The following is a 14,666-nucleotide window of genomic DNA, read 5'->3' as shown; positions in this document are numbered from 1 at the left end:
GTATAAGGTTAAGCTTGAGAATAGTGGTAGAATAATTATCGTACAGCAAAAAGTATTACTTATAAACCTCGCATAGAGTTAAACTCGGTTTAAATCTGGGATAGCGACCATAGAAACTTATACCTGCACATTATGTGTATAACGCTGGAATAAGCGTGTGAAAAGTCTGTCAAAAGTCATATTTTTCAGTCATCAAAATGGATAGTTTATTAGTTTTTTTCCATTTTAAACAATTTTGAAGTCCTGCGACCGTCTCGTGCACAAAAAAAGAGCCGACCCTTTTAAGGATTATTCCGAGACAGAATTCAAAATGAAATATCGTATATCTAATGAAAATATGAGGCATGTTATTTCTTTGGTAAGATCGATTTCTTTTTCTAACAGTTTTCTCCATGTTCTCCATTACGCTGACAGTAGTCTTGATTTGACTTTGACGTTTGTTTGTTTGTTGTTGTTATAAAAGTTACTGCGCACGCGCACATATCAGTGTTGACTGTTTAAAAAAATGAAACATGAAATAACCTGTGAATTGTTATTTTAGGTAATAAATATTTTTATAAGTAAGCTTTTTTTATATCGGTTATAAATAGTTAAATCGGGTATAGTTATTTCGTAATGTAAACCTGGTATAAGGAAATCTAATAAGTAAGGCCCCATACATCAGTAGTTTTTGCAGTAAAATATTTCAAGTTATTTTTTTTAAATGACCACTAAGATCGTCTCGTCTGCGTGGGTTATTTGACAAAAATGACTTTTAATAATTAATGGATATTTTGTTAAAAGTATTAGTATTCAATCAAAACATTTTTTTGTTGTTTTTCAGATCTGTGACGGGAGAAAATCAGGAAGGCACCGAATGGGATTTTGATCCTGAATCAGATAACTTGAACCTTCTCATTTTAGGAGTAAGTACAGCATTTTAGCATTTATCATCTTCATTATATTTCCCCTCACCCAGTGCAGCGTATCTCGGTCATCTGTTACATGAAGGTATCACCATACCAGTGTCATGTTTTAGGCCCGAATCCAGGAACAGTAAAATATTGCAGTGTAAAATTACTTATTTATTGTGTATGCAGACACTTGGTAGAATTCCATATTCAATTAGGTAATGTATCCAAAATAAAACAAGTTTATTGGATTATAATTCTACTTTATTTTTTATATAATCTACAAAGGGTATATTGTGACGCGTTTTGTCTTGTTAGGACATTTCAAACAAACTAACTGAAATATTTACAAAGTTTCCTTATATACTAAAAATAATTGCTGTTTTATGTTTGTGGATTTCTATACAAGCCAAAATAAGTAGAGTAATTAAAAATCAATTAGGATGTATTGAGTATATTTTAGAGGAATGTTTTGGTTATATTGGGGAAAATCTTCCATTATTTAAAAAAATATTTGTAAGAGTATGACTTTATCTTATACGGGTGTTCTTTAAACCCTGTCACATCCGAAACCACGATGATTAGTATGACCAAGAAGACATATTGGCACATAAAAATAAATTTTTAGAACGAATAAAATTTACAAAGGAGAGAGGAGGGGGGAGTCTGATACACCGTCAACCACGTGGCAACGCCCCCCTTGCTTCTCCCCTGCAGAAGTAAGCAACTATTTGTTTTTTTTAATTTTTTATTTTTAAAAAAATTCTGCGTTCTAAACATTGTTTTAAATATGCTAATATGTCTTCTTGCTCATACTGATCATCGTGGTTTCGGATGTAACAGGGTTTAAAGAACACCCTGTATAAGGGTAAACTCTATAGAGTTTCAACAATATTTTTCAAAATAAACCTGTATAAAAGAAAACAATATTTATATACATAATTATTATATTCATTTTAAAGTCATATCCTTACAAATATTTTTAAATAATGAAAAGTTTTCCCCAATATAACCAAAATATACTCAGTATACCCTAATTGATTTTTAATTACTCTACTTATTTTGCCTTGTATAGAAATCCACCAACATAAAACAGTAATTATTTTTAGCATATAAGGAAACTTTGTAAATATTTAAGTTAGTTTGTTTGAAAATGTCCTAGCAAGACGAAACGCATCACAATATACCCTTTGTATATTTTATAAATAATAAAGTAGAATTATAATCCAATAAACTTATTTTATTTTGGATACATTACCAAATGTAAAATTATATATTTACTAAATGTTTTCACAATAGTCGACGTGCCAGGAATTGATCCCTTGAGTATGGTAAGCAAATACGCTACGCTAGCTATGGCCACTTTCTTACGCTGAATAAATAAATAAACATGGAAAAAATTTGTTTGATCAACTGATCGAGGTATGCTGGATTTGGTGTACCATCGCAATGCCATTACGTAGATCTGGTTGAGGAATGGCGATTACATAACTAAATACTATTGTTATTTCAGTCTCCCGTAGTAACTGACGAGGTTTTGCTAAGAATAGAATCTGCGACGTCTGGAAGAATAGCGTGCCGATCGTCGACTACACTAGATCATCACATCCCCAACTTTAAACCTAACGGTATGTAAACAATATTTCGAGTTTGTCCAAATTTTTGTAGACAAGGACTGGATTCAACTCCCCGGGGAGCTGTTTATATTAACATATTACAACAGAGATGAAGAACATTTAAGAGAAGGTAATATGGAAGTATAGGCATCTACAGGGCTTATGACCTGTCAATGGCTGGTTTAAGTGGCCACTTTACACACTGTGTAACATTCACCATTCTGCCTATATTTGAACATCTGTATTCCTTCAATTCTTTCATCTGTTGATGTTTGTGAAGTTAAAGAGCTGAAACCTTTATTTATGCGGGTGAGATTCATCTAATTGAATTATTTCACCTACATACTAGGCAACGCCTGAAAATATTATTTTTTCAGTTTCTATACTTCTTCATGCACCAGGTAATTTATCAACAATATTTTGATAAGTAGAAAAAAAAATGTTTTTAGACGATTGAGTTTCTCTACTGATATTTTCTGGCCCCTCCAAACTCCTTATCCGTCCTCTTATTTCTCATCATGTAATGTGTATAATTAATAATAATAAAAATGGTTTTTCACATGGATGAACAGGTCATAAGCCCTGTAAATGCCTAGACCTCCATATTCCCTTCTCAAAAATGTTTTCCCTCTCTAATCTAAATAATTTTAAATAATGGTTTATTAACAAAAAATAACAATTTCTTAATCTACTACATACACACTTAGGCAATAGATTTCTCTGGATCATGTCTAGTCCTTAAAATATAGCTCGATTAGAATGACATATTGACATATTTATATTGACACACGAAAAATCATTCGTATCTGGCGTGTTAATTTATTTTTTTAATACAATGCTTGACACATAAATCAACATGAATATATAAAATCAGCTTTAAAACTAAAAATAAACTAAAATAAACCTAATTATTAACGACGTTCTTACAAGGTTACAACATTTTGCAAAAACGTTAGAGATGGGACAAATTGATCAAATAAAAAAATAATTAATTTGATTCTGTTCATGAAAAAAGTATAAATGTCTTATTTTTTGGTGAATAATTGTGTTAAACACACTTTAATAGGCTTGTTTTGCGTTTTTATATCAATTTTCGGAAACTGAGTTTCATGATTGAATAAAAAAACTGATAAAATCGATTTGATTAGTGATCAGTAATTTCCCATCACCAATGACATTAGTTTGACAGCTGTCATTTTAATCAAGCTATATTTCAAGGATTATAGGTACAATCTGTTTTGAGGCAGACATTTTTATGCAAAATAAACAATTACGTTACTAACTACTAATTAATTTATTTTACAGTTATACAATATTTATTTATACCATTTATTATTTAAGAATATTTATAAGTAAATTTTCCGATTTTTCTCTACCGAAACCCAGTAACCAATTTTTTCAGATTTATTTAATTTAATCCGGGTCATGGTTTTGCAATGTTCGGGTAACATATTGAATATTTTGGGGCCCAGAAACCTGAAAGTTCTTTGCCCGAATTCAGAGTAATTGAATTTATATGTTTAAGATTTATCTGCCCACTAGAAAACAGCTGTTTTATATTTTGACCAGCCTGTTTTAAGCATTGTCGACAAAATCAAGAAAGGAGCTCTGCGCTGGTTTGGACATGTAGAACGAATGGACAGCGAGAAAACGGCTAAGAATATTTACAATGCGAATGTTGATGGATGCAGAAATATAGGAAGACCGAGAAAGACATGGCATGACCAAATCCAACAAATACTTAAAGATGGACATGTCAAAAGTCGGAATAATCGGCGCGCGTGCATGAGAAGATGTATGAATGTAGAGGAAGCGAGATCTGTATGCAAAGATAGAGTGTTGTGGCGTTCTATCCTCTCTGCCTATCCTTACGGGGAAACGGCCTGATGGTTTGTTTGTTTGTTTGTTTGTTTGTTTTAAGTTGGCTGGAAGATACTGCTTTTAGTTTAGCTTGAAGTTTAACACGCTCGCAGACACTTTTTTTGCATATGATTCACTCATATGACCACATATCATAACTTTCTTATTTTTTGGAATGGACCGTAGTTTATGGTTTGAAGTAATTCTCATTTGACTATATACTGAAGCACTTTTGTTGCAAACTGTTTTTTATAGGGACAATATTCAGCATTAGAAAGAAGCATTTTCCTGTTTTTGTTTTTAAATTTTGAAAAAGTTGTTTTTTTTATGTAAATGCCTAGACTTCTATATTCCCTTCTCAAAAATGTTTTCCCTCTCTGTTGAAATAAATTTAAATATGAATGAGAATATATGGAAAAAAATGGTACAAACATTTTGGCGTTAAAAGCGGGAAAACGTAAAATTGAGGAACGTAGAAACGAGGTGTTACCGTACTAAAGTCATAGAATTAAGAATAGTCCAGAAACCGCATACGCACATCAAACAGAAGGCCACTCAACTACTCATAAATGAGTAGGTTTACGTTTTTACCCATTAGTTTCTTTGTAGACGTCGCTCAGTATGCAACTCCTGATTCGAATTTAACCATGCCGTGTTGTGTCCCTTTAAAGTGTAGAAATACTGGTAGGATCTTAAAGAGACATGATGCAATCACATTTCATGTGAAATTATCAAATGAAAGTGTTTCACAAGTGTCACAAATGCATTACTTAAAAATTGAATTATTTTTCCATCTGTCAAGATTGTCGAAGAAACAAATTGGAAATTTTGTAAGTGTTGCCAGGGTATTAAAAAAATTTACCCTACTTTGCTCAAATAATAAGAGAAATAATGAAAATTGAACCTCGGATTAAACAACGCCGTGGTGGAAATTTGGCCGACATTATCTTTAAAACATAAAATATTATTTAACATGATATAAAAATATCAGTTTTATGTAAAATAAAATTTGTTTTATATTTTAAGTTCAAAGTTTATTAATTCAATTACTCTTACTAAATAACCCTTTACTTATCTACTCTGTTGTGTCAATCAATGTTTCTGATTGCACAATAAAATTTTAGAAAAATTAACAAATTGTTTTTTTACGTTAAATTTGTGTTGTGTGTGTCTAAGTGGGGGAATTATTGGACACAGTCCGATGTATTCAAATATGATTCTACGCTCCTTCTGGACTATTCTTAATTCTATGACTAAAGTGTAGTTATATTTTTTGTTTTTCATGCAGGTTGCTTCTGGGTCTACTGGGACCAGGAATCATTTGAGAATGTTCGAGATGCTGTGGAGAGAAGTCTCCTGTCTAATCTGGAACAGGATGACCACACACAAAGCAATCAGGTGAATTATTATTATGCATCTAATTTTTAAATATGTATATATGAGAATATTAGAAGCAAACTTTGAAAACTCCATTGAAGGATTTACTGAGATATTTGCAAAAAGCTTGCCAGAGAATGCTAAGTTTGCGGTGTCAAGTAAAATTGAAATTGGTTTTTGTAAGATTAGAGGCGGTTTTGAATTATGCTATTATTTAGGTAGGTAGGTTTTTATGTATATTTTATTTTGGCGTCAATAACTCATTTTCCATTTTTGGTGGAGATTTCTTAGTTTGCTTCTAATACCCTTAAATATTGATGAATGATTTAGCTTAAGTTGTTTTTTTTTTTTTTTTTTTTTTTTTTTCATAAATTCGGAGTCATATTTGAATTTTATTACACATAAATATAACGGCGGGTATACAATTGCTCTAAGACAATTACCCAAACCATGAAAATACATAAATATTTTCTTTTCTTTTCAACAAGTTAAAAAAATATTTTTAAAATTAATTTGAGTAATTAGTAAAAATCTGGAGAGGTGCGGGAAATGGAAAGGCGAGAAGGAGTGTAAAAATAAAATATTGTTAAATAATGTGTGTTTAAATTGGTTACAGAGTCTCCCCATGGTAATCCTACTGCTCATGCAGCCGGGACCCAGTGAACAGGAGTTAAGGCAGCTGCAGGACGATGGCCAGAGCCTTAGTGAGAAGTAAGCCTGCTACATTATTCAAACCCTTATCGGTCCAAGGTTCAAACGCAGCTCTACCACAACTTGATCCGGTTTTTTGGCACAGTACCACTGATTAAAAATGCCCCAAAATTGAAATATTTAGGTTTACGAGGTGTGTTCAGAAAATAACGGGAATTTTTTTATTTCGCGGGTTCAGAGAGTCCGATTGTCAATTTTTTTAATGTTGGTATACATGCCCCTGAAGTATGCTTAAATTTTCAGCTGTATTCATTGTTTACTTTGTCTGTGGCAGCCGCTAAGATTAGACGTGTTCGGCGTGCTCGGAGATTTTTGTCTTGGCGATCCAGAATGCCTCCACTGGGACGATTGAGCCTTAGTTTCGACATCATATCCGTAAACCCATGTTTCGTCACCTGTTATAAAACGTTTCAGTGATTCTGCATCGTCGTTGACTTCATTTAGTGACGCCTGAGCAATTTTCATTCCCCACTGTTTTTGTTCAAAATTCAAAAATTTCGGAACAAATTTTACTGCCACGCGTTTCATACTCAAAACATAAAAAAAAAAATTCATGACATGAGCCAATTGATATGCCAACAGCATCAGCGACTTCTCTGATTGTGATTTGGCGATCGTTCACAACCTAGCTTTTCACTAGCTTTTTCCACTCTTTTCATCGGTTGTTGATGTGCCTGAGCGTCTGAGCCGTTTGTCATCTTCAACGCCTTCACTGCCATCTTGAAAACGCTTATACCACTCGTAAACTCTTGTTTTACTCATAGCAGACTCGCCTTTATTAACATTTCACATATTTTGTTACACTTTATTGATTTTTTTACACCAAATTTGATACAAATTGTTTGATCCACTTTTTTTAAACAAACTAAATTCGCCAAGCTCATAAAAACACATCAAACCTTAGCGGCTGCCACAGACAAATTTAACAATGAATACAGCTGAAAATTTTAGCATTCTTCGGGGACATGTATATCAACATAACAAATAAAAAAAATGGACAGTCGGACTCTTTAAACCCGCAAAATTGAAATATTCCCATTATTTTCTGAACACACCTCGTATGTAATACTTTTGTAAATAAAAAAGGGCTTGTTTACTGGAAAAACTGAACAAACAAACAGAGAAGATAGAATGCCATATTACTCTGTCTTCGCCTACAGACCCCGCTTTCTCTATTCATTCTTCCGATTATTCCGATATTTTTTTTTTTTTCACTGCAATAATAATTTTATAGTTCCCGACTATTTGAGGCGTAAGTCTCATCACGTAACTGACGTGAGAAATAAATAAAATATTTTCAGTGTACACTGGGCGTACTACGAGTGCCGACTAGAGGAATTGACTAGCAGTGCGGGAGTCACTACGGCCCTGAGAAGATTACCAAGAGCGAGGCCTGCCGTCCCTAGAACTTTGGCTCTAGCAGACTGCTTCCACGCTGACATTAGGTAAGCCCTACTTTTGCATTTTAAATCTTAAAATAGCGCACACATAAGCACATTATATGTGCTTTAATAATAACATTGTTGCACAACTTCGCTTACGCCGTTTTCCTGTAGATGGCTTTAGCGGTATGTAGTGGTTTTTCGTGGTTATGGCTGGAAATTCCGCCTGAATATATCAAAGATTATCAAACTGTAAAGTGATGAATTGTAATGTTTGCTGTTTGCACGGCAAATGTGAATCATTATTGAAAGAATTCAGCCGAAGAATATTTAAATGATTTTGGTACCTTTTAACATTATTTATTTTTTCCATTAAAAACAAAGATTGATAATAAAAATAATGTGACCTCACCGGGGTAGGGTTACCTGTGTCGAGGACACTTAACAAGATACTTTAAAAAAATATATTTTTACATGTGAGAATAAACAAAAAAGACTTAATATAGAGAGATAGTTAATAACAAAATGTTCAGACAGTTTTAAACATTACGTATTTAAGTTTATATTTAATCTATGCACCTATATTATTTATATTATAAAACATATTTATAATATGAATAATATAGGGAATTGGTGCATACAAAAATGCACCAATTCTCTCTTATACTTAATAAGAAAAACATTCACTCACATCACCCAAGATTTTTTTCCTTAAAATTTATAAAACATATGTTCGTCTACTCCTGGAGTATGCCTACAAAATCTGGAGTCCCTTTTTTAAAAAAGTCACAGAGTTGTTGGAGAAAGTCCAGAGGAAAGCAACTAAAATGGTAGTTTCTCTAGGAAATAAATCATAAGGGAGCTCGGGTTAAGTTCACTGGAAGAGCGGAGGCAGCGTGGTGACTTGATCTTAACTGAGCAATATAATGTTCCCAAGTTGAAATCAATGTTCACTATGAATGAACACCGCCATCTCAGAGGTCATTCTTTGAAACTAAACACTACCTCCTTCTCATCCAACCCCAGGAAGAACTTCCTGACAAACCGAGTTGTGGAGAAATGGAATGGCCTTCCGGAGAAAGTGATTGGTGCTAGTTCAGTGAATGTTGACTAGATGCACACAGCAATGTATAATGTTTAATAACCATGTACACTTGATATACACGCATCAGCTTAATAACTGCTAGTGTATTAATAATAATAATAATCTTACTTCTACCCAGCTCCACTATCCATTTTTATATAGCCTTTTTGAACATTTTCTCATTTTCTTATTTTTAATTGTTTTAATAGACAGTGGAAGAAGTAGGTTATATATTTTAATTGCATAATACTCAAAATCCTTATGGGATAGGATTATGCAAAAAAATTAAATCAGTATGATTATTAAGAAAAATGTCATTGAAAAAAATATGCTACCTGGAGTATACCCCCCTTAGGTCCGGAAGGATTAACACGTATGCCTTAACTTGAAGTATAAATGTTATTTTTTTATCTTCATAGCAAAAATGCCATAAACTATAAATAATTGAAATGTAATGGTTTCAGGATAATAATGTGCCTGTTCTGCGGAGACCCTTTCCCCGTGGAGAACGTACTTGCCCCCCTATTACTCCACCCGACGTGTTGCTTGACTGGAGTCAGTTCTGTCCTGATTGACACGTTTCTAGGCGATTCTAAACGAAATGTTGAGGTAATCAAATAATGTTGCTCAAGATGTAAATAAATAATTGGGTAAAAATCAGAAATCAAAAGATTTCTTATTTTTAGTCTGGTTTTGTTTCCTGGGATTCTCCATGCGTTTTTATCCTCAGTGCAATTTTGTATGACCACATACAAAATCCTGCTCAAAAGATTATGGCCTTTTGATATTTGATGATTTGAGATATTTGCCGCTATGCATTTGTTTTGGATTAACTGTTACAAATTATGCCAGGATTTATTTATTTATTTATTTAGTTCTATGTAACATAGTCTAATATATATTTACAACACAATATTTACATCTATACTTATTCTAACATTATTTATCACTAATATACACTTAGTATCCTAATTTATAATATTAACTGTTTCATATGTACATTTTCATTAATTAAATTCACTATTTACACTATAACTATATACTACCTAATATTTTTCACATATATACTTTTTACATTTAATTTTAAATATATTTACATTAATTTCATTTTTTATGCTTTCTGGCATTTCTTCAAATACTTTTATTCCCTTGTACATAAGGCAGTTCTGGGACATTGCTTTTGATTTCTTTTCTAGGGGCCAAAGAAGGCGACATAATGGGTATTATTTTAATTCTCTGCTTTAGCGAGTGTTCATAAATATCACCTGACCACAGCGTCATTTCAAATGAGATTGTCAACTGTTTGTCCGTAAAATTATTGCGTGTTTAATTAAATCAACAAATTACAACAGGGATGGAGAATACCTTAAATAAGGGAATATGGAAGTCAAGGCATTTACAGGGCTTATGACCTGTCATTGGCTGGTTTAAGTGGCACTGTGTAGCATTCACCATTTTGCCTATGTTTGACCATCCATATTTCTTCAATTTCCATTTGTTGATTTTAAAAACGCTAATGTTTCATCAATCACAATTTTTCTTAATTAAAACTTTTTATTATGTCGTGAATACCATCAAATATAACAAAAAAAATATTTCTTCTTTCATCAAAAAAAAACTAAATCTTCAATGCATCACTTTTTTATCAAGATCTAAATGCCGTAGATGTTTAAATTTAAATGACTTATTTATAAATTTTTACTTTTAAAATAAAAATGTTATATAATGTTTTATTTGTTTGTAGATAATAGTATCCAGCTATCACGGAGCCAACCAATTCCGAGAGGAACTGATTCACGGATTTGTTCTCGTGTACTCTGCCAAACGGAAGGCCAGTCTTGCCAACCTCAAGTGAGTGGTTAAACTATATTGTGTTTGTAATATTTTCTTACCACAAAACAGTACTGTGACACATTTATTTATCTATGTAATACACCACTACAGCTGAAATTGAGTTATATACATATACCACATTTTAGTTTTAAGCTGTGCCATGAGCCGATACCTATATCAAAATATGCTTTTTGTATTACATAATTGAGCCTTTTTTGTATTGGTAAATATTTGTGCCATATAGTGTGCTTTAAACATTCAGTTTAAAGAGTTATATAATTTAAAACAGTAAATTTGGACAAGTGCAAAACTATTTCTGGGGATAAGACTGACAAGACATGAAATGAATTTAGTGGAAGGTAAAGGTTTAGTTTTGAGTACAAAGTTTATGCATTTGCAACTACTAAGCTTAATAAAATTAAATATCCTAACTAGAAACCTCAGACAAAACTTACTTTTCCATACCGATAACCATAGAACTAACTATGGTTTTTATTCCCCTACGCCCAAAATTCTTAGGTCTGCCAACAAACATACCAGTCTTGATTTCTTTAATAACAAGTTGTCTTCTTTCATCGCTGAATCAAATTTAATTGATAATAGATCCGATAGTGTACTGTCAGTTCCAGGATGCAGAACTAAGTTCGCACAGAAGCATTCCTTACATGTTGGTCCGAGATCCTTCAATTTTCTTACTAAGGAACTACAAAACATTAAATCACTGGTACAGTTTAAAGTAGGTTTGAGGTCTTGAATTAGCATGGAAGGAACAGATAAGACAAATTCTTTTTTAAAAAAAATTCAATTAAAAATAAATGCATACTGCAAATAAATCATGTTTTTGTAATATCAGCATATGTTAATTTGGTTTTTCTTTTCTTTTTCTTTTCTTTTCTTTTCATGGTCATGTCATACCATATTTATATGCTAAAAACTTTTCAACAATTAAAAAAGGAATGGCCCTTTGTGGGCATTTTTTCCAATTTATGTTATAGCTTAATTTTAACATGTATTTTTCTAAAGTGTATTTTTGTAATTGTATTTCTATGTAAATAATATTTGTATGGAAAAAAATAATATATAAACACCTCCCTCCCGCTCCCACTCCCACCAAGTCTACTATATACCATTGTGTCTTTCTACTTTCTTTTATAACAGTTTTCAATGTATACATATGTCCTTTTTTTATATTAAGGCAATTCATCCTAAGAAGGATGATTTCTGCCGAGTAAAAAAATGAAGAGTAAAATTTATTTAAAGGAATAAAAATAAAAAAAACATTTTTAAAAAAAAACTAAAAATTTATGATATTTTTTGAGAGGAAGCTTCCTATATGGTGGATAATTTCAGGATCAAGGATGGAGAAGAGTGATGCTATGTTAAAAAATGCCCATTGGGCGCATATATAAAAAAAAAATATGCATCCAGAATGGGGTGTCAAGGACTCACATCGAGGACTGTCCACTATCTTGATTTAAAAAAAATATTTATTCACAATACAGTGGCCAATTCTCAGTCTGATTACATTGGTAATTAATAACTTACATGTAAATATAAGTTATTACATCATTATGAAGTAAAATCAATTATATTGTTTTGATTTTTCCAGTGCCTTTTCGATGAACATTCCCAACCTGCCTATACAAGTGGTGGCCGTGGCGGAGGGAACGGGGGCCTTCTTCGGCTCCGAACTGTCCCAGATGCTTCTCACCGAAGGAAATGCGGCTGCCGACCGTCTCGGAGCGCACTTTTGCACTTACACTCCATCTTGTCACACTAACTGTGAGTAGAACTGACTTATGAAAAGATGTTGCAAGAATTTTTATTATTTTGTTTTATAAAAATAAATGATCTAAGAAATATTGCTTCCCTTTCTTCCAGTTATAACAGAACAATAATTATAGCTTTTTCTATAATATAAAGCAAAAAATAATTGAAATGGGGTGTAACTACCCAACACCATCATAATTATTTCATAAATAAACTTGTAAAAGTAGCGTGGATGCTTGGACTAGAGCACTAGAGAGGTAATTATTCTTGTGCTTATATAGAGTCAATGTTAAATATTTCTAGTCTACAAAAACGTAGAACTAATATTGATTCCATATATATTTTCTGCATACTAAATGGTATAATCGATGTTCCATCGTTACTGGGACAGGTAAAAAGGTCCATATTCCGACTCCTAGGTTGAGAAACAATGAAGTACTGTTCATTGATCGGCATAGAATGAACTATGGCCTTAACTCTCCAATGACCCGTCTTTGTCCTATTGTTAACTCAAGACAAGATCTGAACTTTTTTGGTTCAAGTTTACAACGATTTAAACGAGCACTAAATAAATAGTCCAGATCTTGTCTTGATGTACCTTATGTTTGTCAATGCTTCTTTCTTATTTTAATTTTTTAAAACTGTTTTTATATTGTAATATTAATACCCTATGAATTGTATAAATGGACAATGTCCGTAAAAAAATAAATAAATTTATTGGTTATTATAAACACGCGGTCACTTAAAATTAAAACCACATGGTCACCTAAATCTATGATATTGCAAGTTGCATTTTTATTGATTTTTTCATACATTTTTGAGAAAATTCGCTTCACTTTATGAAAAAAAAAATTACATCCAATTTCATGTAGCACAGAATTTCTGGTATACCATTGAATACCGCGCTGCATCCAGCCTGCTCTCTGGTCAAATTCATGCATTTAGTTTGATTAATTGAGATAGACATGCATCTCTCGGAGGCAGCATGGAACTGACGCAGCATTCATTACAGATCTTCTTCTGATTCGACTATGATGATGGCATTTTCAGCGTAGTATATTTATATTGTCCAGCATATGATCACTCATTTTGTTAACAAATTACAACAGGGATGGATAATATTTTAGAGAAGGGAATGGATGTTCAAAAACAGGCAAAAATGGTAAATGTTAGACAGTGTGTAAAGTGACCACTTAAACCAGCCAATGACAGGTCATAAACCCTCTAAATGCCTAGACTTCCATATTCCCTTCTCTAAAATGCTATCCATTCCTGTTGTAATTTGTTAATCTCAACGACTTCCTAAGGGGTGAAATTCAGCATTTTGTCCACAAACATTTGGACAAACTCAAAATACTGTAATAAAACCAACTAACTGGTCCAAGAAGAAGTTTAAAAAATGAAAAATTATTTTCAGGCGAAATAATTTGATCAGATGAATCTATGTACAACAATAAAGGTGTCAGCTCTTTAACTTCACTAAAATCAACAGATGGAAGAATTGAAGAAATATGGATGTTCAAACATAGAGAAAAATGGTAAATGTTACACAGTTTGTAAAGTGGCCACCTTAACCAGCCGACAACAGGTCAAATGCCCAGACTTCCATATTCCCTTCTCTAAAATGTTATCCATCCCTGTTGTAATTTTTTCATCTTAATGACTCCCTAGGGGGTGAAATCCAGTATTATGTCTACAGACATTTGGACAAACTCAAAATATTACCCATTTTTTTCCCAGATTTAGAATACCAACTTTTTCTATAATTTTGTCCATGATTAAATGGTTAAAGAGGAACGGCTTTCTATCCCCTTGTCTTACTCCAGTTGGTGATGGAACCTACAATTTTGTACCGTCATCATTTCAGCCGCTTTCTACACCCCGTTCTTCAAGGAGGTTTGGGAGAAGAAGGCGGAGATCGAGCAGGCCTTCCACCTGGAAGAGGTTCCCCACGTCCAGGGCGCTTTGCCCGATGTGGCTGAGCCTCGTCCCCGGCCCCCCCCTCGTGCCGACAGTTACCACCTCAATCACAGGTACTCTTAAAGTTTTAGATTTTACCCGTAATCAACCTTTGAAAATTTCACATAGAAAATTGACAGGTTTCTAAGATACCAATATTAAAAATATATTAATAGATAAAACC

General features: G+C 32.8%; 1 protein-coding gene across 1 annotated transcript in view; it reads left to right on the top strand.

Moving 5' to 3' along the window:
• The window catches only part of RhoGAPp190 (Rho GTPase-activating protein 190), a 70,512-nt gene that overhangs the window by 28,703 nt on the left and 27,143 nt on the right, over positions 1–14,666 (top strand). Inside the window, 9 exon segments of the mRNA XM_088243060.1 lie at positions 824–905; positions 2,404–2,518; positions 5,655–5,764; positions 6,360–6,454; positions 7,756–7,899; positions 9,385–9,529; positions 10,665–10,771; positions 12,363–12,535; positions 14,391–14,556. Of these exon segments, the coding sequence (XP_088099186.1) occupies positions 824–905; positions 2,404–2,518; positions 5,655–5,764; positions 6,360–6,454; positions 7,756–7,899; positions 9,385–9,529; positions 10,665–10,771; positions 12,363–12,535; positions 14,391–14,556 (1,137 nt within the window).

The sequence above is a fragment of the Micrasema longulum genome, unplaced genomic scaffold (assembly GCF_059751315.1).
Source record: "Micrasema longulum isolate JH-2025_06_02 unplaced genomic scaffold, ASM5975131v1 h1tg000184l, whole genome shotgun sequence".
Lineage (NCBI taxonomy): Eukaryota > Metazoa > Arthropoda > Insecta > Trichoptera > Brachycentridae > Micrasema > Micrasema longulum.
Note: the sequence above shows the minus strand (reverse complement) of the source record. Positions and strands in the feature narration are given on the sequence as shown.